The sequence below is a fragment of the Temnothorax nylanderi genome, unplaced genomic scaffold (genome assembly GCF_030848795.1).
Source record: "Temnothorax nylanderi isolate EJ_2023f unplaced genomic scaffold, tnyl_v1.0 TNYL_tig0350_pilon, whole genome shotgun sequence".
NCBI lineage: Eukaryota > Metazoa > Arthropoda > Insecta > Hymenoptera > Formicidae > Temnothorax > Temnothorax nylanderi.
The window spans coordinates 53,339-79,209 of record NW_027249412.1 but is presented as its reverse complement, the minus strand read 5'-3'; the positions used below and the strand labels follow the sequence as shown (position 1 = coordinate 79,209).

At 37.4% G+C, this 25,871-nt stretch overlaps 2 protein-coding genes and 1 long non-coding RNA gene across 3 annotated transcripts; 1 reads left to right on the top strand and 2 right to left on the bottom strand.

The window, feature by feature from the left end:
* Window positions 1-3,550: 3,550 nt before the first annotated feature.
* LOC139781647 (uncharacterized) lies at window positions 3,551-4,922 on the top strand. The gene has a single exon (XM_071720506.1). It carries the CDS (start codon window positions 3,625-3,627, stop codon window positions 4,303-4,305), a length of 681 nt encoding a protein of 226 aa, XP_071576607.1. The 5' UTR covers window positions 3,551-3,624; the 3' UTR covers window positions 4,306-4,922.
* Window positions 4,923-8,122: 3,200 nt separating this feature from the next.
* LOC139781638 (uncharacterized) lies at window positions 8,123-21,399 on the bottom strand. Its single transcript, XM_071720502.1, has 9 exons — window positions 21,271-21,399; window positions 14,723-14,802; window positions 13,982-14,134; window positions 13,196-13,348; window positions 12,411-12,563; window positions 11,792-11,935; window positions 10,822-10,974; window positions 9,847-9,987; window positions 8,123-9,708 (listed from the first exon to the last, which is right to left on the bottom strand). The coding sequence occupies exons 2-8, from the start codon at window positions 14,775-14,777 to the stop codon at window positions 9,857-9,859; spliced, it is 942 nt and encodes a 313-aa protein (XP_071576603.1). The 5' UTR covers window positions 14,778-14,802; window positions 21,271-21,399; the 3' UTR covers window positions 8,123-9,708; window positions 9,847-9,856.
* Window positions 21,400-21,404: 5 nt separating this feature from the next.
* On the bottom strand, window positions 21,405-22,451 carry LOC139781639 (uncharacterized). Its single transcript, XR_011720601.1, has 3 exons — window positions 22,233-22,451; window positions 21,478-21,799; window positions 21,405-21,414 (listed from the first exon to the last, which is right to left on the bottom strand). It is a non-coding gene; the product is annotated as an uncharacterized lncRNA (long non-coding RNA).
* Window positions 22,452-25,871: the final 3,420 nt, after the last annotated feature.

Genomic DNA, 25,871 nt, shown 5'->3' with positions numbered 1-25,871 from the left:
TTCATCTGGATGCTTATTCAGCAGTATGTGCCACGGCTCCGCTTTGTCCACGTGCACCTCCGAGACGTAATTGGGTTTTCCGGTGGGAAAGAACGCGTGAGCGAGATCTCCGTGGGGGCCGTCGAGCGAAGCCAAACACAGTTCGTTTCGTCGGGAGTTTAGCATTGTGTGACGCCCCTCACGAAACGATATCAGAATATCGGGATTCAGCGAATCGCGCTCGAACGTCAATGACGAATTCGTTGTCCACAGATCGAACGCGGCTCGGGTCGTTTTCAAGATCAAGTTGTTGGCCAGATGAAGGTTCCATTTGAGATGTTTCTTCGGCCATTTGTCCGAAAGCGGAGCAAACGTGCGCTCCGAAATGTCCTCGACGCCGCATCGCGGTGCACGCATTCGATTCAACGTCTCTTCGTTTAATTCGCCGTCGCCGGGTAGTCGATAGAATTCTTGAAACAGTGAGATGGCTCGATGTAACTCCTGCGTAGTGTTGTAGGATGATGAAAATCGCTGTGCACCGTTGTTGTTGTTGTTGTTGTTGTTGTTGTTGTTATCCAGATACCCATATTTTTGCAGATAACTGATCACAGTCTCATTTTCATTTGATTTACAATTTACCCCCACGACGATAATAATCGCGCACGTAATTACGCACGCGAGCGACATTGCCGAGAGAGAGAGAACGGTGCGTTTCCCTCCCCGACCCCTCGAGAAACGATAAGCGTCACCGCGCGATTGACCGACGTATCGAGCAATGCGTTCCTTTTTTTCGGCGATCGTCCGCCGCTTGATCCAATAACTGGCGCACTAACAGTCGCTTGCGATCCGTACGCGACAAAGTGGTCAAGATCTGAGATCGTAATTTCGCGTATTTCCACCAATCACGCCTCTCCTTATTCGCGATATCCTTGATGTCGTAGACGTCCAGACGGATCAACTGTGATCCGATCTCCCCGGGCGACTTCACGGTAAGCATCCGTCGATCCTTCATCTTCGATATATGCTGCGGAATACGATCGACATCGCGAGGATATCCCCTCCCGCACCGACGCACAGTGGGGCCAAATCCCAAAAAGCTGGCCAAAACCTAAAAAATGAAAATTTGATTCGGGGAATTTTGACTGGTGGGATGGGTAGAAGGATGTTTGGTGCATTCAATTGTAAAAGGAAAAGGCCCTATCCTCATACCTGCGTCTGTGAGCTCAGTTCAAAGTTAGCCTTCGTTCAGAGCGCACGCATCACGTAACAAAGGAAAGAAAATTACGGTATATTATATATCGGATAGCTTGAAAGCGAAGTGTTTGATTTTAATTCTATGACATGGAAGTAACTCCTGCAGGTATGTAGAAAATGTTTTTACACTAATATAACCTATAAATTTAATTTTTAACGTGTTGAAACAAGGCATGATTCTGCCTTACGAAGATAATATAATTTTATAAACTTCTATTTTCAACTGGATGGAAAGTTATATATTTTGCTATATTCCGCGAAGATCCAAGTTTAGGGCTTTAGTTCACTTTATTATCTTGCGAAATTCACAAAAATTAGCTGCCGAGAGCTGCCTATCATACTGTAATGATTTTTTTCGCTTTTTATCGCTACGTTGCTCGTTTGCGACTTGTCGATTGTTTCGCTTCAGGACAATGACGCGGCTTGAAAATGCTTATGTTCTTTCGTTCTTTCGGTAATTCTATCCTTAATAATAACAAAGCATACAATATACATATCCCGGATCGATGTTTACGTCGATTAGTGTTTTCGATAAATCGCGCTCTATTATCCAAAACGTTTAAATCTATATATTTACAGTTACTTCATTTTTATTTTATTTCGGTTTATTTTAATGTTCTAAGTTTTCATATTCAAATCAGTTTTTTAAATTTAGTATGCTTTTATTACAGGATCTAGTGATCAACAATTATTACAATATTGTTGCGCCCGTGCTCTGACGCCCGTTACATAGCGGCGAGTTGCGAAGCGTCCCTGACGACCGGCTGTTATTGATTTATCGATTGACCACGATTTGTTGTTGTTTTTGTTCTGAGCTTCCGTCTCCGAGCGGACGTGACGGCTCGATTCTGTATTTCAATCCGTTTGTGCTAATAAACGAGTCTTTCCTTTTTCTACATTGTGTCGCCTCATTGACCGCGAGTGCCGGTTGCGCGAGTGAGTGAGTGTGTGAGCGGCGAGACGCGAACGCGGACTCGGCGAGCGCAACAATATACTCGAAAGGAAGTTTTTATAATCGTCAGAAATCATTTGAAAGACAAATTAAATATTATAATAGAACACCTGGAAAGAAAAATTTTCGAAAAGAGTGGACATTCCGTACAGATACGTAAAGATATGAGAGCGTCCTTTTCCATATTATTCTGTAAAATGAGAACCATGTGGCAAAAGGTCAATAGGACAGAGGAGATCTTTTTCAAAAACTACGAGAAATGGCTTAGTGAACCCGTATTTTTTCCACTATCTGCTATTTTTCAAAAGACATCGACCAAGAAAAACGGTCGCCCTTCCTCGGAGTTTGTGTCTTGCAGTGAAAGATCAAAACGAAGGAAGACCGAAAGAATTCGTACAACATCGACCTCGAGCGAATTAGCATATGCCACTCAAATGAGTTTACGATCTGCAGGACAGTTACACGCTTCGAAACTTGTGAAGGAAGCAGCACTAACGAGTCCAACGAGAGCTTTGCGGTACCGAAAAGCTTTCCAATCAACAACAGAAAGTACATTATCTGATGATGCTGCACTTTCCGTTTTGGTAGAATGCAAATTATCCAAAAATCAGTACCAAGGACTAAGATCAGTGAGCAAGGAAAATAATTGTAAATTGTATCCTCCTTACAAGAAAGTAATACAAGCAAAAAAACGTTGTTATCCACCTTGTACGGCTATTAGTATCACAGAGAGTAGCGCAGAAGTCCATTTACAAGCTTTATTGGACCATACAGTCGAGCGTATATTATTATTCCAAAATGACGTAATTCGAAGTTTGACGCAAAGAAATGTAAATAATATGGACTTTATTTGTAAGTGGGGTTGTGATGGGAGCTCTGGACAGAGTGAATACAAACAGACATTTATTGACGACAGCAAATCAGATGCGAATGTGTTTCTTACTTCACTTGTGCCATTACAACTTATGTCTGGCGATCACGAATCGAAGGCACAAATCATGATTTGGAAAAATCCTAGGCCTTCATCTCCTCGATTTTGCAGACCGTTAAGACTACAGTTTCTACCCGAAGACATAGAATCGACAGTCAACGAAGCGCAATACATCGAAGAACAGATTAAAGCACTTGTTCCTTTTAAAACTGTCATAGATGGAAAGGAAATTTCGATTGTGTACAACATGGCATTTACAATGATCGATGGTAAAGTGTGCAACGCATTGACATCTACGAAATCTGCGCAACGTTGCTATTTGTGTGGAGCTACAAGTAAAGATTTTAATAACATTGATGCTATGTTACAAAAAGAGGTCGATGAAAAAAATATAAAGTTTGGGTTGTCGACATTGCATGCGTGGATACGTTTTTTCGAATGCTGTTTGCATTTGTCCTACAGAGTCGACATTAAAAAATGGCAAGTGCGTTGTACAAAAGAGAAGCAGATGACAGAAGACCGCAAGAGAAAAATTCAAAAGGGATTTCGTTTAAAATTGGGGCTAAACATTGATCGTCCAAAGCCAGGATACGGAAGTACCAATGATGGGAATACAGCTTGGCGCTTTTTTGAAAACTCGGCTGAATCTGCTTCGATAACAGGATTGGACGAAGGTTTAATCAAACGCTTCCACGTAATTCTACAAGTTATTTCCAGTGGCCACGAGATTAATTGTGACAAATTTCAAGAATATGCGGTTGAAACTGCAAAAAAATTTGTTGAACTATACCCGTGGTATTATATGCCTACTACGGTACATAAGCTATTAATTCACGGTCCACAAATAATAGCTCATGCATTATTACCAATCGGCCAGTTATCTGAAGATGCTCAAGAAACTCAAAACAAAGATATTAAAAGATATCGTGAAGACTTCTCACGAAAGTGTTCAAGAGCCAAAACAATGGAAGATATTTTCAATCGGCTCATGGTATCTTCTGATCCATACATCTCCAGCATCAGAAAGCTGCCACAGAAGAAACTAAAAAGTTTATCACGGGAAGCTGTAGAGCTATTACTCTCACCTACTGTTGCAACCGGAACCGAATCTGGAACTACGCTTGACACCGATTTGGAAGTTGATTCTGAATCTGGGATGGATTCCTACTCTGACAGTGATTCCGATTAATTATCCTTAGTAATATTTTTTGTCAAATAAATAAATTTTATTCTTTAACGTATTAATTTAAACTAAATATAATTGTGTCTTTCTTCCAGTGATTGTTGCAACTGAAACGGAATATGGCTCTACGATTGACACGATTTGGATCTACGATTCGGAAGTTGATTCTGACGTAGATTTGATTCCGATTCTGACGTGGACTTAATTCTGATTTTGACGTGGATTCCGATTAATTATCTCCAGTAATGTTTTTAAATCATGTTTCATCTTTTTACCACTACCGTTTTAACATTATTTTATATACATATATATATATTTGCTTAGTTGTGCTAGTATCGAGCCTATAATCTTTCTTTATTAAAAAAATTTACATATTTTTTACACATGCGTTTACCATATTAGATTCCATTTTGCTTACAGTAATTTTGGCCTGGGATTTGTAATCAGCGAACTCAAAAATCCCTGTATACTAATTTTTATTAAATTCTGATATCTTTTTCACATGTGTGACCACCATATTAGATCCGCCATTTTGTTCACAATAATTTTAACTTTGGATGTGTAATCAGCGACCTTGAAAACACTTGAATACTAATTTTTATTAAAGTCTGATATCTTTTTCACATGTGTGACCGCCATATTGGATCCGCCATTTTGTTCACAATAATTTTAACTTTGGATTTGTAATCAGCAACCTCGAAAACCCTAGTATACCAATTTTTGCTCGATTCTAAGTTCATTTGAGGTTTTGGCCAGCTTTTCGGGATTTGGCCCCACTGTGCGACGGGTAAACTTTTGACGTATCTGTCGTGATAATTGGTCCATTCGTAAAAGGTATCTTGTGTCATTAGATCACTCACTAATGATAAATACAACTTCGACGGAAATTGATCACGAATGAAATTATACATTTCTTTCACGGAACAGGTAGGACTCTTAGTGCCAGACTAGAGTCAAGCTCAACAGGGTCTTCTTTCCCCGCTAATTTTTCCAAGCCCGTTCCCTTGGCAGTGGTTTCGCTAGATAGTAGATAGGGACATAAATGTCGCGAGTTTAACGTGCGGCACCTGCTCGTAGAGCCTTATCCACACGGCCCCCATGGGCGCGGGATTGGGATACGCCCAATCAGCGCGTACCGACCGAAGTCTGGTACTACCAGTACGCTGCAGGATTACAGGATCCTGCAGCAACCCACTGGTCGGGGCGAGCGACTATCCACGCTCTACCAGCTGTGCAGGCTGGCACCCGAGCTGTTGGGACGCAGCTCACCCGTCGGACACCCAAGTTCGGAACTCGGGTATCCTAGCCAGCATTTGGCTGTAAACCACTGCCACCACGATGGCCCTACCCGCGCCCGGCGGGAGCGAACTCCCTGGGCCACCGGTCCCCGTGGTACCAGTCTAGATCACTGGTCGGATCTTTGTAGCCGAGACTACTCCCAGTTTGGTCTCCTGCAGACCTGGCACTGGTAAGCCACATTCCTCACGCACACTTTATACATTCCCAGTCATTCTTCTCTGAAACACACATGCCGCAAACCTGCTCAAACTCTCATATCTCTCCTTACATTCCAACACCTTGCTCACATCCACTCTTCCATCCTCACTCACACTGACTCCCCATTCATCCAGGTCTCTAACATCCTCATATATTCCACATTCAACCAGCACATGCTTCCAATCCTCGCACTCAGCGCCACACGCACAACTTTCACTCTCGGACAATCCCCTTTTATACAGAAACTCATTCAAACTGCCGTGACCCGTCAGGATATAGCCCAGCCATAGGCTCGGCTCAAATCCCAGACATCCTTCGGCAAACCTCACATCCTGTATGAAGCCATGCGTCACTCGTCCCTTCGCATTGCTGTCCCATTCACTCTGCCACCTTTCGTACAGCCTAGCATTCAACATCTCCAAGCTCTTATCCACATCTCTCGTTCTTACATCTTCTTCACTCATAATACCACTTTCACCCATTCTCCAGCCATTCTTAATTCTTACAGTCATACCTCTTTTCACGCATTCCAGGTCCCACGGAAGACCACCCATTATTACCTGCATGGCCTCCGTGGAGACCGTTCTACAGACATTCAGACAGGCACTCATTGCCACTCTCTGGCATCTATTAATTGCCTCTCGCGCATATTTATACTCCATGGCCTCATACCACACACTCGCACCATACATAACACACGCAGCAAACAAACCCTTATAAATCACACGCCAAGCTCTCTTTCGCAGTCCCCATTTGCTCCTCATCACTCGTCTCAGTTTTCCAACCACACTCACACACTTTTGTCTCATACACTCCAGGTGCGGCTTAAAACTCATTCGCTCGCTCACCCACACACCCAGATACCTCACACACTTCACATACCTCACATGCTTCCCATTCACACTAACGCTCGGGTGTCTTGCTCCAGACAACTTCCCTTTCAGGAGCATCATTACGGTTTTGCTCTCTGAAACTTTCACTCCGACACTCGCACCTCATTCACTCACTATCCTCATCCACTCGTTCCCCATTCTCTCCAGATCCGCTCGGCTCTGTCCTTCGACAGGCACGAACAGATCATCGGCATACGCCGTCGCCATACATCCACGTCTGCGGAGTTCCCACAGGAGTTTATCCATCTGAAGGTCCCAAATGGATGGGCCACCGATGGACCCCTGCGGTGCGCCCCGCAGAACCTTCTTCCACACTTCCCCATTCGCTCCTATCATGCATGCCCATCTCTCATCAAAGTAGCTCTCCCACAACCCAATCTCCTCACATCCTTCTTCACGCAGTCTCTCAAGCACACACGGCCATTCCAGGTTGTCGAAGGCACCCTGGAAGTCCACAAAAATTCCCAACACATACTTGTGCACGGATCCACTCACACACTCACGCACGCTATTCCACGCACTCTCGGTCGAACGCCCCTTCACGAACCCGTGCTGTGCCTCACACATCTTACCACACATCCGTCGCTCAAGTCTGTTCACCATTAAACGCTCTAACAGCTTCCCCAACACAGACAACAGACAAATCGGTCTGTACGATCCGGGGTCCGACCGCACTTTCTCAGGAGACTTCAACAGCACAATCACTCTCGCTCTCTTCCACTCCGAGTGGCCTGCACTTGGACACGGTTTATTTGGACACGGTCATTTGGACACGATCAAATGGACACCGTTTATATGGACACGGTTCATTTGGATACCGTTCATTTGGACACGGTTCATTTGGACACAGTTCATTTGGACACGGTTCATTTGGACACGACTCATTTGGACACGGTGAATTGGACACCGTTCGTTTGGACACGGCGAATTGGACACTGTTTGTTTGGACACGGGTTATTTGAACACGGTTCGTTTGGACACCGTTTATTTGGACACGGTTTATTTGAACACGGTTCACTTGGACACGAAAATGCGCGGCCTGTTCACTTGGACACGAGAATGCGCGACCTGTTCACTTGCACACGAAAATGCGCGACCTGTTCACTTGCACACGAAAATGCGCGGCCTGTTCACTTGCACACGAGAATGCGCGACCTGTTCACTTGCACACGAAAATGCGCGATCTGTTCACTTGGACACGAAAATGCGCGGCCTGTGCAGTTGGACACGAGAATACGCGACCTGTGCATTTGGACACGAAAATGCGCGACCTGTGCATTTGGACACGAAAATGCGCGACATATCGTTGTGATTGAGAATACTCGGGTTAAAAATTGCAAGTTTTCACTATTTTTACATGTTGGCAATGTTCTTTGGGATCAGAAGTGATTCATAGTATATGGGTAAGGATAAGAATAGAAAAGGATAAAAAATTACATAACACACATTAAGATTTATGTACGGAAATAAAAGTTACAAACTCTATTTATGTTTAATAAAACGTATGTATATTTGTGACAATTTCCGCAATTTTTTATTTTATACCTGCCTCCTGCGCAATAGCGGTATAACAATACTTGTACTTATATATTTTAAATCAAATACGAAGAATTATAATATATAGTGTTGTCTCCGATAAAACGTTACAAAAGAAAATCGCATATAATCACAGCGCTTTGTACTATACGTAACAATATTAAAAGAAATAGTTATCACAATATCTTGTGTATCATAAATCCGCAATTTGCCCAATTTTTATTTTATATCTGCCTTCTGCGCAATATAGCAGTATAATAATACTTATACTAAACATTTGTAATGAAATACGAAGAATTGTAATACACAGTGTTATCTTTCCGATAAAACGTTACTAAAGAAAATCGCATATAATATCTTTGGTATCATAAATTCGCAATTTTTATTTTATACCTGCCTTCAGCGCAATATAGCGGTATAACAATACTTATACTAAACATTTTAAATCAAATACAAAGTATTATAATATGCAGTGTTATCTTTCCGATAAAACGTTATAAAAGAAAATCGCATGTAATCACAGCGTATGTGTAACAATATTAAAAGAAATAGTTATCAAAATATCTTTCTTATCATAAATCTTTGGTATATAAAATAAAATGCCCATGTTTGGTAACAGAGAACTTACGTATACTAATTATGATTAAGTTTAATTAGGAACTATAGTTTCTATAATCAGGCATGTTAAAAGATATTAATTATTACAACAAATCATAAAAAATGCAAAATGTCTTGTTATAATTGATTTATAGCTAAATTTAGAAAACAATTAATTTCAACGAAAACCATGCATGACTATAGCAATAAGTTACATATAACATTAACATTTGGCTTTGGTATCTTTATCTGTTTCCATTTTTTTGTTTAGGATAAAAAATATCTGTATGCATTACACAATTTGTAGACTTATTATATATCGGCACTTCATAGTGCATAACTTTGCCTGTAAAATTCGAATTATAAGTAGATATTTCAGATGCAATCAAAGTAATATTGCACATACAGATATTTAAGATACATTCTAAATAATGTAAGAAATATGAGTCAATTTGTTTTTAAAACAGAGTAAATAAAAATAATAAAGCGTTTTCTGTTCTATTCTAAAATTCTACTGTTCTAAAATTAGTAGACAGCAGTGTTTGTAAACAAAAAAATATTGCTTGACTCAAAGACAATTTTTATGGTCTTCTAACTCGAAAACAGTTTTCATAAGTAGTATTGCAAATCGGACATCGATTTCTTTCTAATTTTTCAATGCATTCAATGCAACAAGCAAGATGACCACATGGTATGAAAACATGTGTTCGTTCATTAGTAAGACACACCGTGCAGGTTTCTTCGGAAGGTTTTGCTCCTGACACGTTAGAATTCTGGTAATCTCTGTTAATAGCATGGAATGGAAGGTCTTCTCTATGAGTATTGTTGTTATCCTCATACCAATATCCATAATCATCTTCTGGCACCTCATATATGGATGAATCATCTGTAAGAAAAAGAGGAAAGAACGTTAAGGATATTGTCCATAAACATGTATGAAAACTTGCTGTAATATACTTATTACTTGTTAACTGTTATGTCTGAGTATAAAGTATTACGAAGTGCTAAGCAACAATAGCATTACCTGATGGAATTTAAATTCTGTTACTTCTGTAACGTTTTTTTAATGGTTCATCTATCTTGTGTAAAACCACATGTAATTCTCGCAATTTCATTGAAGTAGTATGTTGTTTCTGCGCATTTTTGTTCTCTTCATAGCAATTCTCTGTAAAAAAATATAATACGATTAATAAGAAAATGTTAATTAGAAAACAGAATATTATATGTCATAAAATTTTTTGTTTATTTCTATATATATATATATATATATACACACAAATATATATTATATATATAATATAATATAATATTCCAGAAAATAGAATCAGCAAAAAGAAAAAGGGTTATTGGAAAGTAACGAATTTATATATTTCATTTACACAAGTAATACCTATATTATTACATGTAATTAAGTACAGATAATTTAAATTGCCCTAATTTAATAGGGCACATAGGGCATATAGTTAACTTCATGATCCACCTTGACAAAATATATATGAAAAAATGAATTTTATGTAATAACTAGACATTTTAAACGCGCGCTGCTTATTTATTTATGCTATTTTTATATTATAAACACTATTACACTATTAACCCTTAGATACACACAACTTTATCAACTGGTAAAATATGCAATGATAGCCGCTCACGAAGTAAGCGCAACGAGAGAATCAATTGGCATTGCGGAAAGGCGCCAACAATATACTTTGATAGATTTGATTATCAACTTTACATGCCTTTTTTAGAAATAAAAAACGTCAATAATATTTTAATATATGCGACTAATTGTCTTTGCACGCCTTCTTTACAAGTGGATGGATTAGCAACTGAGTAATAAATATAGACAAGAAACAACGACATAGTATCATTTCATAGGACGTCTAATATTAATAATTGAGAAAGAAAGAAAGAAATAATAAAAATAGTTATTATAACTAATTTGATTAAATTTAAAAAAATATAAAACTTGTAAATATAACATTAAAATTTGCACTCTTACCTTTATTAGCGTTTAACCATTTTTTTGTCCTTTTCTGGAATGGAGCGTTTACTTTAATATCACTTTTGACATTATTGTACAATGTCCTAGATCTTGTTCTATAAGGCATATCTTTTTTATTAGATGTTGAGTTATGTACATCACTGTGACCTTCTGTAAAAAAGTAAAATTAATATTAATATTTTAATAATAAGCAGAAGAAAATTGCAAGAATTAAAAAAAGGAAAAATGTTTATGTGATAAATATTATTTTCAAAAATTATATTTTATGGCATATTCAATATTTTAATTATGTAGTACTGCAAGAGATAAATCATCGTAAAAGTTGAATTTAAATGTTTATTGTAGACGTTTACAACTCTTAAAAGTTAAAAATATACTTAATTTATTTATTCTTTTTAATTATAGTTAGAGGCCTACTAATTTATCTGTCTATATTTTTCAAGTGTAAATTTTAATAAACAATTCTAATAAAATTAGACTTAAAAAATATAGAAAGATAATTAGTTGGCCTCTAACTATAGCCCAACTATAGCCTATGGCCCATAGGTTTATCAAACTGATGAGGTTAGTAAATAGATATATTTTTAAACCCTACAACTTTTATCTCAAAGTTATCTATAAAACTTATATTTTCTGAGTTATTCAGGGAGACCGACTTTCTTTCCCTACCTTGTATATATAAATATACATATGAAATTATTATTACTTTTATTACTCAGAAACCTGATATTCCTAGATGTTACATTTTCAACACAACGCGTATGTCTGAAAGAAATGTTAAAGACGCCCAAAAAGATGTCAAATTTTTATTAGATAAGTCTAATAAGACATATCTAATAGAGTTTAGACATCTCTTTAAACATCTTTAATATTTCTTGATGCGTGTTGGTTGAAGACTTAGTCTAATTTCACTAGTTTTGAAAAATATGAAACTATTAGTAAATGTTATTGAAATTTGCATTCTTACCTTTATTAGCACTTAACAGTTTGTTTGTATTTTTCTGGATTGGAGCGTTAACTTGAATATCACTTTTGGCATTATCGTACAATATCCTTGAGTCAGGCGTACCTTCTTCAGCAGATGTTAAATTTTGGTCTTGATTGTTACCTTCTGCAAAAAAGTAATATTAATATTTTAATATAACAATATAATACCATTTAGACGATAGTAAGGTTTAAAGTTCAAAGTGGATAAAAATTCTTTTTTTTTCATATTATAACAAAATTATGAGCTTTATTGGATGTTTTTTTTTATTTTTTCCATAAATTATTAAATTAACTGTAAAAATAACTTTAATTCTAGTCAATAAATATTATTAGTTACTCATTGAAGGCCATAAAAATATATTTTTTGTCAAAAAATTGGTTTTAATGAGCTAATATTCGTTATAATAGTTGCACAAGTGATCGACAAAATTCTGACGAATAAAATACCACTTTTTTTAGACCAAATATCAATGATAAAAATATTTCAAAATAGTTTTTCCAATAAATTTATTGATTGACAATTATAAATGTTTAATTATATATTACTGTATACTTTACTATGTAAAACTAGTAAATGTCATTGAAGTTTGCATTATTACCTTTATTAGCACTTAACAGTTCGTTTGTATTTTTGTGGAATGGAGCATCAACTTGAATATCACTTTCGGCATTATCGTACAATGTCTCTGATCTTGTTTTTTCAGGCGTACCTTCTTCATCAGATATTGAATTTGGTTCGTGATTGATACCTTCTGCAAAAAAGTGAAATTAATATTAATATTTTAATAACAATAAGCTGAAGACTACTGTAAGAATTAAAGAAAGCAAAAAATTGTTTATCTGATAAATGTTAATTTCAAAAATTGTATTTTATAGCATATTTTATTTATGTAGTACTGCAAGAGATAAATCAAATTTATGTAAAAGTTAAATTTAGATGTTTATTGTAAAAGTTTACAACTTAAAAGTGAAATGTATACTTAATTCATTTTAAACCTAATTTGGAAATTTAAAACGTTAAGCATGCATATTGGAAAAATATACAATTAAAAATATATTATTTACATTGTTCAGATTATGAATTTAATTTTCAGCAATACATAATAACCACTTAATATAAAAATATAAATTTCAGTATTATTACTTAAAATGACAGTGTTTTATTTCGATACGATTCATTTCGACACTATACTGTTCAATCATATTAAACTCATAAGAGAAAAGCTAATCAAATCCAATCTAAGCAATTGTATTTATATCTAAATCTTATGGTTTCCAACTGCATACCATTTGCACTCCTCTTTTTCAAATATTTATCATTGTTAATAGAGAACATATATATGTATGTAAAACTAGTAAATGTCATTGAAATTTGCATTATTACCTTTATTAGCACTTAACAGTTTGTTTGTATTTTTGTGGAATGGAGCATCAACTTGAATATCACTTTCGGCATTATCGTACAATGTCTCTGATCTTGTTTTTTCAGGCGTATCTTCTTCATCAGATATTGAATTTGATTCGTGATTGATACCTTCTGTAAAAAAGTGAAATTAATATTAATATTTTAATAACAATAAGCTGAAGACTACTGTAAGAATTAAAGAAAGCAAAAAATTGTTTATCTAATAAATGTTACGTTCAAAAATTGTATTTTATAGCATATTTTATTTATGTAGTACTGCAAGAGATAAATCAAATTTATGTAAAAGTTAAATTTAGATGTTTATTGTAAAAGTTTACAACTTAAAAGTGAAATGTATACTTAATTCATTTTAAACCTAATTTGGAAATTTAAAACGTTAAGCATGCATATTGGAAAAATATACAATTAAAAATATATTATTTACATTGTTCAGATTATGAATTTAATTTTCAGCAATACATAATAACCACTTAATATAAAAATATAAATTTCAGTATTATTACTTAAAATGACAGTGTTTTATTTCGATACGATTCATTTCGACACTATACTGTTCAATCATATTAAACTCATAAGAGAAAAGCTAATCAAATCCAATCTAAGCAATTGTATTTATTCTAAATCTTATGGTTTCCAACTGCATACCATTTGCACTCCTCTTTTTCAAATATTTATCATTGTTAATAGAGAACATATATATATGTATGTAAAACTAGTAAATGTCATTGAAATTTGCATTATTACCTTTATTAGCACTTAACAGTTTGTTTGTATTTTTGTGGAATGGAGCATCAACTTGAATATCACTTTCGGCATTATCGTACAATGTCTCTGATCTTGTTTTTTCAGGCGTATCTTCTTCATCAGATATTGAATTTGATTCGTGATTGATACCTTCTGTAAAAAAGTGAAATTAATATTAATATTTTAATAACAATAAGCTGAAGACTACTGTAAGAATTAAAGAAAGCAAAAAATTGTTTATCTAATAAATGTTACGTTCAAAAATTGTTTTTTATAGCATATTTTATTTATGTAGTACTGCAAGAAATAAATCAAAATGTAAAAGTTAAATTTAGATGTTTATTGTAGAAGTTTACAACTTAATAGTGAAATGTATACTTAATTCATTTTAAACCTAATTTGGAAATTTAAAACGTTAAGCATGCATATTGGAAAAATATACAATTAAAAATATATTATTTACATTGTTCAGATTATAAACTTAATTTTTAGCAATACATAATAAGCACTTAATATAAAAATATATACTTTAGTATTATTACTTAAAATAACAGGGTTTCATTTGGACACGATTTATTTCGACACTACAGTTTAGTCCAATTGAACTTATAAGAGAAAAACTAATGAAATATAATCTGAGCAATTGTATGATATCCAATTACACCGCTTGTACTTATTTTTTTAAATATCATTTATCATTGTTAATAGAAAAAATATATGTGTGTGTATATGTGTATTTACCTTTAGGAACTACTGTATCTGTCAGAATAAAATTTTCGCAGCTGTCAGTAAACATACGTAAGAAATATTCAAGATCTAGCCTGCAATAAATAAGAAATACAGTTTGTTATACCACATACATAATATTAAAATAATCAAACAAAGGGCTTGCGAACCAGCAGGATGTTTATGCTATCGTGTATATATATATTTCGAAAACTGACACAAACGTTTCGGCCATAACTGTGGCCTTCTTCAGTGTAATAAATAAATAGTCGTTAAAATTTAAAACATACCCCCCTACAGTAATAAAAACGCCATTCGCTTACAAAATCAGATTATAAATCCCCTTACAACAATTCAAACGCCATTCGCATTTGACATCTGACCGAACACAGCCAAACATGGGTCTCTCGAGGAGCGTTTCTACGGTTGAAGGATAAGGATTTTCAACCTCAGTCCCTCCTTACCAACGCAATGTGTGGACAAATTAGAGACGTATTCTTTCTCGATCGACTCAGGGAAGGCTCGTATTAATAACCAGACACGATGTTACGTCGACGAGCCGTTATCGGACGTGAGACGACAATTGTAAGGACGATGTAAGCGAATGGCGTTTGAATTGTTGTAAGGGGATTTATAATCTGATTTTGTAAGCGAATGGCGTTTTTATTACTGTAGGGGGGTATGTTTTAAATTTTAACGACTATTTATTTATTACACTGAAGAAGGCCACAGTTATGGCCGAAACGTTTGTGTCAGTTTTCGAAATATATATATACACGATAGCATAAACATCCTGCTGGTTCGCAAGCCCTTTGTTTGATTATTGTTATTCTAAGCGAACACTATATACTAATTTGTTCATAATATTAAAACTACTATACATAAATATTAAAAAGTATGGAAAAATATGAAATAAAAATACAGTGTTTCAAATAAGAAAATAAATCCAAATACTTGGTATTAAAACCGTTTAATTAAAATAGTTTTAGATAAAGTTGTTGAGTTTGAATTGGGAAATGGAACATTAATATTAATTTGAGTTTAATTTTACTACCAATTACGTAAAGTACGATTTTTTAATTGAATTACGTACTTTTTTATACAGACCTATTGTATTGTAGTGACATATCTGTAGTCTGTACCTCAGAGGTAAAAGATCATATGTCCACTTTTTATCAAAATTGAGTTAGTACTATTTCCAATATACCAGGAGCTTAAATTTTAATATAGTAAAAGGTTTTATGTCTATTACAACTATATTATCTAAAATAGTGTCTAAAATTTATGTTTCTTTAACCTGATTTTACATTTAGCGGTAAACAAGTTGTTTAGTTCTTGCAAGTTCTTTAGTTTTGGTTAGGTTGTAACCGGACGGTACATATTTGGGTCATAAAACGCTCTGTTTTGTACTCTTAATTATCGGTCGCCACTCGGTTTGTCCTACATCCACCGAGAAGGTAAGTATTATGACAACGTGGTAAGCTATCTCGTTTAAACAATGGAAATTTCAGCTTTTCCTCCCTGGGTGCCTCATCTCCATCGCCCGGCTTAGGATCCTAGCTGCTTGTTGCTCGCCAAGGTCAACCACGGACGAAGGTAGGTGACCACCGTAAGAAGTGTCAAGTATCTACTTAATTACACGCGATTTCCAGAATCACGCTGTCGCTGCCCAATCTCCATCGCCCAATCGTGGATCATCACCCGCAATCGCTGGCCCCAGTCAACGTGGTCTCAAGATGGCTGACCGCGGTAAGTATAAGTGTAGTGGTCAACTAACTTAATTAATATCGCTTTTTTTTCAGGATTTCGCGACGGCTGCCTCTTCTTCGACTCCCACTGATGAAGCAACGATGACTATCTTCGATCCCGATCACCGCCCATGGAAGATGGCCGACACTCCCGTGTTCAGGTAAGTATAGGTAAGTAATCGACAATTTGGTATTTATTTTCATAAATGCTGCTTCATTTATTATCGCTTCACACAGATGCTTGTTCACAATTATCAATCCCGCGCAAAGTGGCGGTCGCACGTCTCGCACGATGCGATGCTTCGTATTTCGGTGCACAATGACCGTTCGCCTTTCGTTTCGGCGACAAGTAACGCGTTTCGCGGGCGTTCCCGTTTGTTTCGGACGCTGAGGTAATTCACTATTCGTATTTCGGTACGCTATCACGAACTTTACGCGACACGCCGAGAGATAGGCGCGAGAACATGTTATACCTACGAGCGCCCACGAGAGACTGCCTCGAAGAATCTTCCGCTCTCAGGCTCCCCACCAACGGGATTTTCCCCCGCTATCGCGCCACGGCCGCTTTCCTCTTTCAGGAATGCGCGCTACTACGCAGTAACATCTGGTGTTTACCTGTTCCGGGCGCGCCAGATGCTCGCGGTGGAAAATTCCGCTCGTATACCCTTGTTGACAACGTACTTTATTATTTCCCGGGTAGTGGTTTTCCACTACTTACAAATTTCGGGTTTTCTCGGCGCCTACCCGCGCGCACGTCATCTCCTACGTTACAATATACGCCTCCGGGTCGACTTCCCGGAGAAGATGTCCGGGTCGTTTTTGCGGTGCCCGCCGATGACGGCGACCCCCGTTGCCCACTTGTACGAGGCCTACTACCCCGATTCCGGCCTTTGCCCTCGTAGCCGACGTCCGGATGGGGTTCTCGCCGACCATGTCCGCGTATCTTTGGTCCGGCGGGTCGGATCGCGACGGCGACTGGTCCCCCGGGTGTACTAGGTTCCCCGGGTGTGGCAGCGCATGTTTTTTTTCCCGTGGATGACGGTTGCTACGCTATCTTACCCCCTAGTGGTCGGATCGCGTCGCGGTTTCGTTCTGCTCTTATTCTGTGTTCCCGCGGTACGGCCCATGTGGTTTCTGGGTCGCTTACCCCGTTTGCTTCGGTCGCCCGTGACCACGGCATCCTATCTTGCCTCCTGGTGATCGGATCGCAATGCCGTTTGGCCCTGCCTGCTTCTCGCGTTGCCCCGGTGTGGCAGCGCTGTCTATCCCGTTGAATCCAAATCCCACACTCCCAAACTGATGCCTCGGAAAGTACGGCCCGGTGGGCAGATTCCAAGCTATTCGCCCCGTCGCTTGGCAACTTTAATGCGCTACTTAATGCTAACTTATAATCTATGGGGTGGTACGGGTTCCTTCCTTACCGGGGTTCCCCCCTTTCTCCGCCTGGGATGCGTAGTCGTCGTCCACCTCCCCTCGGGTGGCCTACATGTCGCATACGGCTGCAAGGTTGTGACCGGAACAACGAATGGATTTACTAAAAATTGAAATATAGCCACTTACTACTTGGGCTGTGTTTACGGTCGCCACTGTATTTTCAGGCTTAAATACAGAAACCTGATACAACTGCGTTGCCCCGTCCTTCCTTCTTTCAGCAAGATGGCTGTCGTTTCTACGTCGCAGGCGCGTTTAAGGCCGTCGGCCACGCCCTTGTTAAGCGAAGCGTATATACAGAACTTGGGATAGGATGTTCACTGGGGTCGCGAAGTAATGCTTTTTATTTATTATAAACAAATAATAGTTTATTAAAAATAGATTGTACAGCAATCTCTCCTAGCGCGCGTGTTCGCTCGATTGCGTGTAACTACGTCGAGTTGTTGTCGAAACGCCGCTTATTCGGTTAATGCGGATCTTAATGATCAATATAAGCGCAATAGGAATATTCCCGTATCACGCACTCACTGTCTCTAACAATAGATTAATCACGCTACTGACGCTAGCGGATAACGGGATAAGACCGCCTTTTTCGATGTGTATGACGCAACCGGTATTTCTACGAATTAACGTCTCGAAAGTTCGCGACGGACTGTCCGTGATAATATTTCGTTCACGCTACTAACGCTAGCGGATAACGGGATAAGAACGCCTTTTCCGATTTGTATGGCGCAACACGTGTTGACGCCTCGAAAACTCACGACGGACTGTCCGGGAGGAACGGGTCGAGTTCTCCCACCTTAGACTCACGCATGCGCTGAGTCGTCATTTTAGGCGCGCAACCTTCGCACTGGCGGAGCGCACCTACGGGTGTAGATGGTACGACTCCATCTGCACTTCGCTTGCCGAGTCGTTCTTGGGACTCGGCACCTTTTCGTGAGATGCTACACTAAAGTGCAACGGCGCGACTTGGCTTTCGCACTCGCGTGAACCAAACGCGTCGCTGCACGCAACTTCGCGCAAGCGAACCAAAAGTCACTCGACTCGCATCGAGTGACTCTCAACGTCACAACAGACGAATCCTATGAAACCAGGTAAGTATTAATTTTCTCTTTTTTTCAGGTACACGGGATCGCTATGGAATCGTCTCATCTAATCACCGGAGTCGGTGTAATAAAGGTAAGTATAAAAGGTAAGTGTAACGCGGCTTAAAATTACCGCACGCATAATTGCATAATAATAAAATCTTAAATCGACAGGGAATAATGTTTAAGTATCAAAATCATGAATATAATATCAAATTGGCTGAATGCCGTCTAAAAGTGTAGAAAGTTCACAAAAGTGTAATAAAGTGTAACTGAATATAATAAAAATTAATGCAATGTGCAATGTTAAATAAATTTTGGCCTGGAATGACCATTCGGCTGGTTTCTCTTCCGCGAGATGTAACTGTAAATAATATATGTAAAATTCAATGAATTCAATAAATCTGCACTCGGAGTGCTAAAAAGTGTATCAAAGTGTAATCGCCGTCGATGGCTCATCTCGCACGCTTATTCTAAGACGTCGAGTGTAGACGGTGTAGAAAGTGTTGCACCTTTCGGTGACTTCGTCTCGCACGCTGAAATCTGACATGCAAGTGTAGTAAGTGTTAAAAGTGTAATATAAAGTGTAAATCTTGTTAATTGTTTCTGAATGTAATAAAGTATTGTAATCGACTGTATGTTGGCCCAAAAAGTCATTTCTGTATTAAAATCCTTGAATCTCTTGAATAAAGTGTAAGATGAATTGTACTCGTGCACCTCGTGCATCCCTCTGGCTGAAGGCCTTAATAATATTGTTTAAATGTTGAAAATGTTAATAAAACTGCTAAGTATATTGATTTGGAAGCTCTTCCGCGTACAGATTGTCTCTGCGTGTTTCTATCGGTTTTAGGCCTGTAAAGTGTAAGTATCGCTGTAAAGTGTAATACAGGTGTAGTTGTAAATAACGCTTGTAAAATTGAAATAAAATATGCGCTAACTCAGGAATACGTCCTGCTCGCTATTAACGTTAAAAGTGTATCTTAAATGCTATGTATAATAAAACCGTCACTCGTGGATCGGTCGCGGATCTACTCCCGCTCCTAGTATCATTATGTAAAGTGTAAATAATGCGTATAGTGTTATTATTATATCCGTGTCTGGGAAATTTGTGAATAACGGAAAAAATATTATGAATGTATTCTTTAAACTTCATGGTAATCGCTTTACGGTAAACAATGTGGTTCTGACTCTACTTTATAAGAATATACCAATAACAGTATGCTAACTACTGCAATGGCAAAAAGAATAAAAATGAATGTTAATATAACTATCTTGAATTTATCTGAGTCCATTTCAATGAATGTAATTATATAATTTCTGTGTTTGTCGTTCTGACAATTATCTGGGATTGGAGGAATCTTTACAGGTATGTATTCGGTATGTATGTATTTGGTGTAAATGTCTTATACAAAATTATATTATTATATATCTATATATATCGACTAAACGTTGGCTCGTAGCCTTGTATGTATCTCTTAAAACTTAATTGTACTTTGTGTACTTTTCTTGAATAAAATAATAAAAATCATATAAAATAAAATTGACTCGAATCTATTAGTGTTAATTCGCGCAGGTACATTAATGAAGGGATTTCGTTGTTGCGCTACAATTGGGTGTAGCTGCTCTCGGTCGTCTGACTCTGCTGTTCGGTCCCCTCTGGTTGCGGCTCCTGCCGTACCTCCTCCTCTGCTGCGAACAACTGGCTCCCCGGGGACGTGCTCACCACGAATGGCGTTTCTCTCGTCTCCCATAGCCTCTGGACCTCCTCATCTGCTTGGATCTGCGTCAGGTTCACCTGAGACCCCTCTGTTTGCTCCTCGATCGACTGATGCACCTGGCTAGGCTGCACCTCCTGCTCCTTCCGCACCTCGCTCGTGTTCTCGAGGTCGTGGGACACGGTCTGCGTCTTCACGAACGATTCCCGGCTTAAACCAGAATCGAGTGTTTTAACATGCGATTCCAAGGTACAATGTATTGACAATTATACTACAAAACATATCAGTTTCATTGCTGTAATAAATATTTAACAAATGACATTGCTACTTTTATTTTACATTTAATAAAAATACACTTTCCTTATTTAAAACTTTGAACGCCGTTTTCTCGAAATGTATAAAACTATAGACATATGGTCCTTTACCTCTGAGGTACATATATATATATATATATATATATATATATATATATATATATACATACATCCTACATCTTTATACAAGTAAAATATTAAAAATAAGAAAACATTGTAACTATTGTTTGCCATAGTTCAGTAAATTAATATAATTTATTGTTATCTAACCTGCCAGCTGCAAAAGCTCTTTGAGCTTCCAGTATTTTAGAATCCCGTTTTTTGTTTTTAAGGCTTGTACGATATCCACTTATTTCACCAGTCTGTAGACGTTTTAATTTTAGTTCTTCATCAACAATCAATTTTGTAAGTTATCTGCAAATGGAATGTTATATCAAATTTGTTCATTTCTTCATAAAATGGAAATGAATTACCTACCTAAGAAGTCCCACACGTTTCCATGAGATTTGCCAAATTTTTTTCCTGCTATATTATGGAAACTTTCTGTTATGTTATTTGTCCTCACAGGACAATTATGAACACTGACTTTTGATGCTAACGGTAACCAAGTATTCCGTACATAAGCCAGAAAATTATTAACAGCAGGATATTTTCCCAAAATTTGACAAGCTTCAAGCTGTATAAGAAAGAATGCTTTCTCAAAGCAATCAGAAGGAATCAACGCCATAGTCATAGTCATAGATAAAACGTTTCTTGGTGCATCCATTAAACCTAATCGCCGCCAATGACGCAATAATGCCTATAAATATATTTTTATTCATTATAATCAGTCAATTCCGATAATTATAGAGACAACTATTGCAAGTATAAGTTTATGTTATACATAAGGATTTTTGTATTCATTAAGATCAAGAGACACAGTAGTGTTTTGCGCCAAGTGTACGCACTCCGTACAAAATAAAAAATGATATCAGGAAATTTGCGCCAAGTAAATATGAAAAATTAGTAACATTTTATTATTATAATCATGTTTCTTTATTATGTATTGATAAAAGTAACTCGTTACCAATATTATTTTTATTTTATAACAATGTTACAAGTAACGCGTTACTTTTATCAATAGATAATAAAGAAACATAATTATCAATCAGATATTACTCTTCACATTGATTTTTGTTGTACAAAATCTTATTCCAACAGTTATCAATATTTCTTCTAATAAATTATTATACCTGATTAAAGTGAAACCAGCAACCATGCGCCTCTGCTGTTGGAAATTGTTTATTTATCGCTTTCATGGCAGCTGCCTCATAGTCGCTCATTATAAACTTTAAATTTTGTTGAAGCGTTGGCACTAATTCAATAATTTTCTCCCAAATAGCTGTATACAAATTACTTGAACGACTTTCACACAGGACAAAGATCATACCAATACCCTACAAAATATAACAGATTTGTTATTAAAATCAAGTAATATATACATATTTAGATATTTCACAAGAGAATCATATAGGAAGTAAGATATGAACTGAATTGTTAATATAAATATTGTTTAAATCTCACTATTTTATTACTATTAAGAAAGTAATCAGACATTTATTCAAAACACGTATAAATTTATAAAAAATAATGATGTATTCGTTCTTTTAAATTCCTACTGTCGATATCCATATAAAATAGAATATTATTTTCCTATTGTTCTTACTTTTCCTATATTTATTCTTTAAAAGAATATAAGCCAATCTGTATGAAAAGAATATTATTGTACAAAGAACTTAATGTAGAATATTGATACAAGCTCCTCTATTCTTTTTCTATATTTCTACTGTTACGTCCTGCAGACTCCACGATTTCCCTTTTTCGCGGGAATTCTTGTGCGCCTAAGAGTGGCCCTTAAGATTAGGATAAACAAACCGAGCACGGACGGTTATCGATCGGGGAGTGAGTTTAGATCTCCTCACATTCCTTTTTTTTATGATCAAATAAAACCAACCCTCCAGATGACGAATTGGTGACGGACGGGGCATATGGTGACCAGATTCTCAGCAACCTTATCGGGCCCATAACTATAAACCCGGCGTCACGACGCGTAAAAGGAGCCTTAATTCCAGACAGGGGTTGATGGGGATCTGTACTGTATCGTGCGACTAGCTCAGATTTCCCGCGCAATGTTCCGACAAACAGAAACGAGATCTAAAACGTGCTTTTGGAAATCTTGTAAGAGCACGTGGCGGAAGTTTCTGTTTGCACTTAGCAATAAAACTGCAATAAAACTGCACTTGAGATTGGAGGGATATGCGTCGTCTGTCGGTAATTCGAGCAGGGTCGCGAGATAAATAAGAGACCCTAATAAAAGAGAAATCGGCGATAGTCGAAAAACAGATGAGTCACTGGAGGAAACGATAGGTTGCACCCCCAGCAAGACAGTGGGGGCCTTACGAGGGGACTCACCAATGAACACCCGGAAAAATCGACAACCGTCTCTAGCTTTCTAGGATAGGCGAAAACTTAAGAATCCAGCTCTTGGGTGAAGACCATCCCACCCAATAAGAAATCCTTCAGACAAAAATTAGAAACATCCCGCCAACCAGAAGTTCCCAAAATGAAAACCTGACACATCCCACACGCAATTCACCCTTCCCATCCTTAGAACTTTCCTATATAAATCGCGACATCGCAGGACTTGCTCTCTTGCGCAGCTCCTCTTCAGCCAGATCATCTCGTCGCCTCCTTTCAATTTACTGCGCCAGATTCAAATCTCATCTTGAGTTCAAGTTAAATTCTGTGCGTGAACTTAAACCCATCGAGTGCCAACGAGAGCCTATCCACAGCACCCAAGGAGAGCCAGCGATTTCAAAAGAACCAGCTATTCGATCACCGACAAGTAGTAAGTTCCACACACACCATATATATATACAGGGTGTCACTGAATGTTTGGTACTTTTCTTATATTTAGATAGAGCGAGCCAAACTGAGTCGAAAAGTCATGTACCATTTTGCAATTTTCGCAATAGTTGATGAGTTATTAATGATTAAAAATCGCCGTATTAGCCCGGCCCACCACCAAATCCAAGCGCGCGGCGAGATGCGGCCGCCCCGCGGTCGGCGCGCGGGCAGTTGTTTTCTACAAGCGGCGATAATTACGCACGAGCGGCGCGTAACGCCGGGCCCCCGTCCTGAGCGATGATAGTTTCTCGCCTTTTTTAAATAGAAATAAAATTTTTTAACAACATAGAAAAATTTTTTGTGCGTACGTATGTACATACGTGTGTACATGCATACACACAGGAACATATCAATTGTACTGCTTAAAAAAGCGATTACTCAATTTACTTTTTTTCTTTTAGTAAGTAACGGTTGTCTTTAAGAAAGAATATTTTCTTGATGATAGTCTTAAAATGTACAAATTTTAGAAAGAGTCTTTATCATGTACTCGAAAGAAGAATTTATACTCCTTCAAAGAACATAATAAAATTTTATCAAAGAAAAGTCAAAATAATAAATAAAGTAATATGAGGACCCTCGAGATTAAAATAGGAGAAGTCAAGGCTATGAGGGTCAGAGGCAGATCACAGTGCGTAATATCAGAAATAACTGATTTATTTGTCGTTTTGATACATTACATCGATCCGTACGTTTCGGCTCAGCTTTGAGCCATCTTCAGCGGTAGTTAGTTACAAAAGTTAAGTTACACGTTCTCCGTACCGTATGGTGAGTAGTTTACTGATTCAAAGTATCAGAAACATTGACCAATTGATCCATATCTTTAAATTTGTTCAATTAATATTGAGATATTAAAAAGATCCCTTAGAAAACTCACCATTTGGTCTGAAAAACGTGGAATACAGAGCCATTTACATAATGAATACTCTCTGCGAGAAGACTTGACGATCTTGTCGACACGACACACAATGATATGAAAAGTCTTGCAAGAAGAGGCATGTCGTAGGTCAACACACCGGCGAGGATTATAACAAAGCACGATTTGACACCGTCACAATATTACATGTACTAATAGTAAAACCCCGATTTGCCAACGACCAAAGTTCATGAGCATGGATTACAATTTGCTCAAAACCGTGACATATGCATGATGCAAAAAATCCGTGTCATTTTGAGACGGTATCAAATCGTGCTTTGTTATAATCCTCGCCGGTGTGTTGACCTGCGACATGCTTCTTCTTGCAAGACCTTTCATATCATTGCTGTGCATGTGTCGTGTCGATAAGATCGTCAAGTCTTCTCGCAGAGAGTATTCATTATGTACATGGCTCTGTATTCCACGTATTTCAGACCGAATGGTGAGTTTCCTAAGGGATCTTTTTAATATCTCAACATTAATTTAACAAATTTACAGATATGGATCAATTCGTCTATTTTTCTGATACTTTGAATCAGTATACTCACCATACGGTACGGAGAACGTGTAACTTAATTTCTGTAACTACCGCTGAAGATGGCTCAAAACTGAGCCGAAACGTACGGATCGATGTAATGTATCAAAACGACGAATAAATCAGTTATTTCTGATATTACGCACTGTGATCTGCGTCTGACCCTCATAGCCTTGACTTCTCCTATTTTATAATCTCGAGGGTCCTCATATTACTTTATTTATTATTTTGACTTTTCTTTGATAAAATTTTATTATGTTCTTTGAAGGAGTATAAATTCTTCTTTCGAGTACATGATAAAGACTCTTTCTAAAATTTGTACATTTTAAGACTATCATCAAGAAAATATTCTTTCTTAAAGACAACCGTTACTTACTATAAGAAAAAAAGTAAATTGAGTAATCGCTTTTTTAAGCGGTACAATCGATATGTTCCTGTGTGTATGCATGTACACATGTATGTACATACGTACGCACA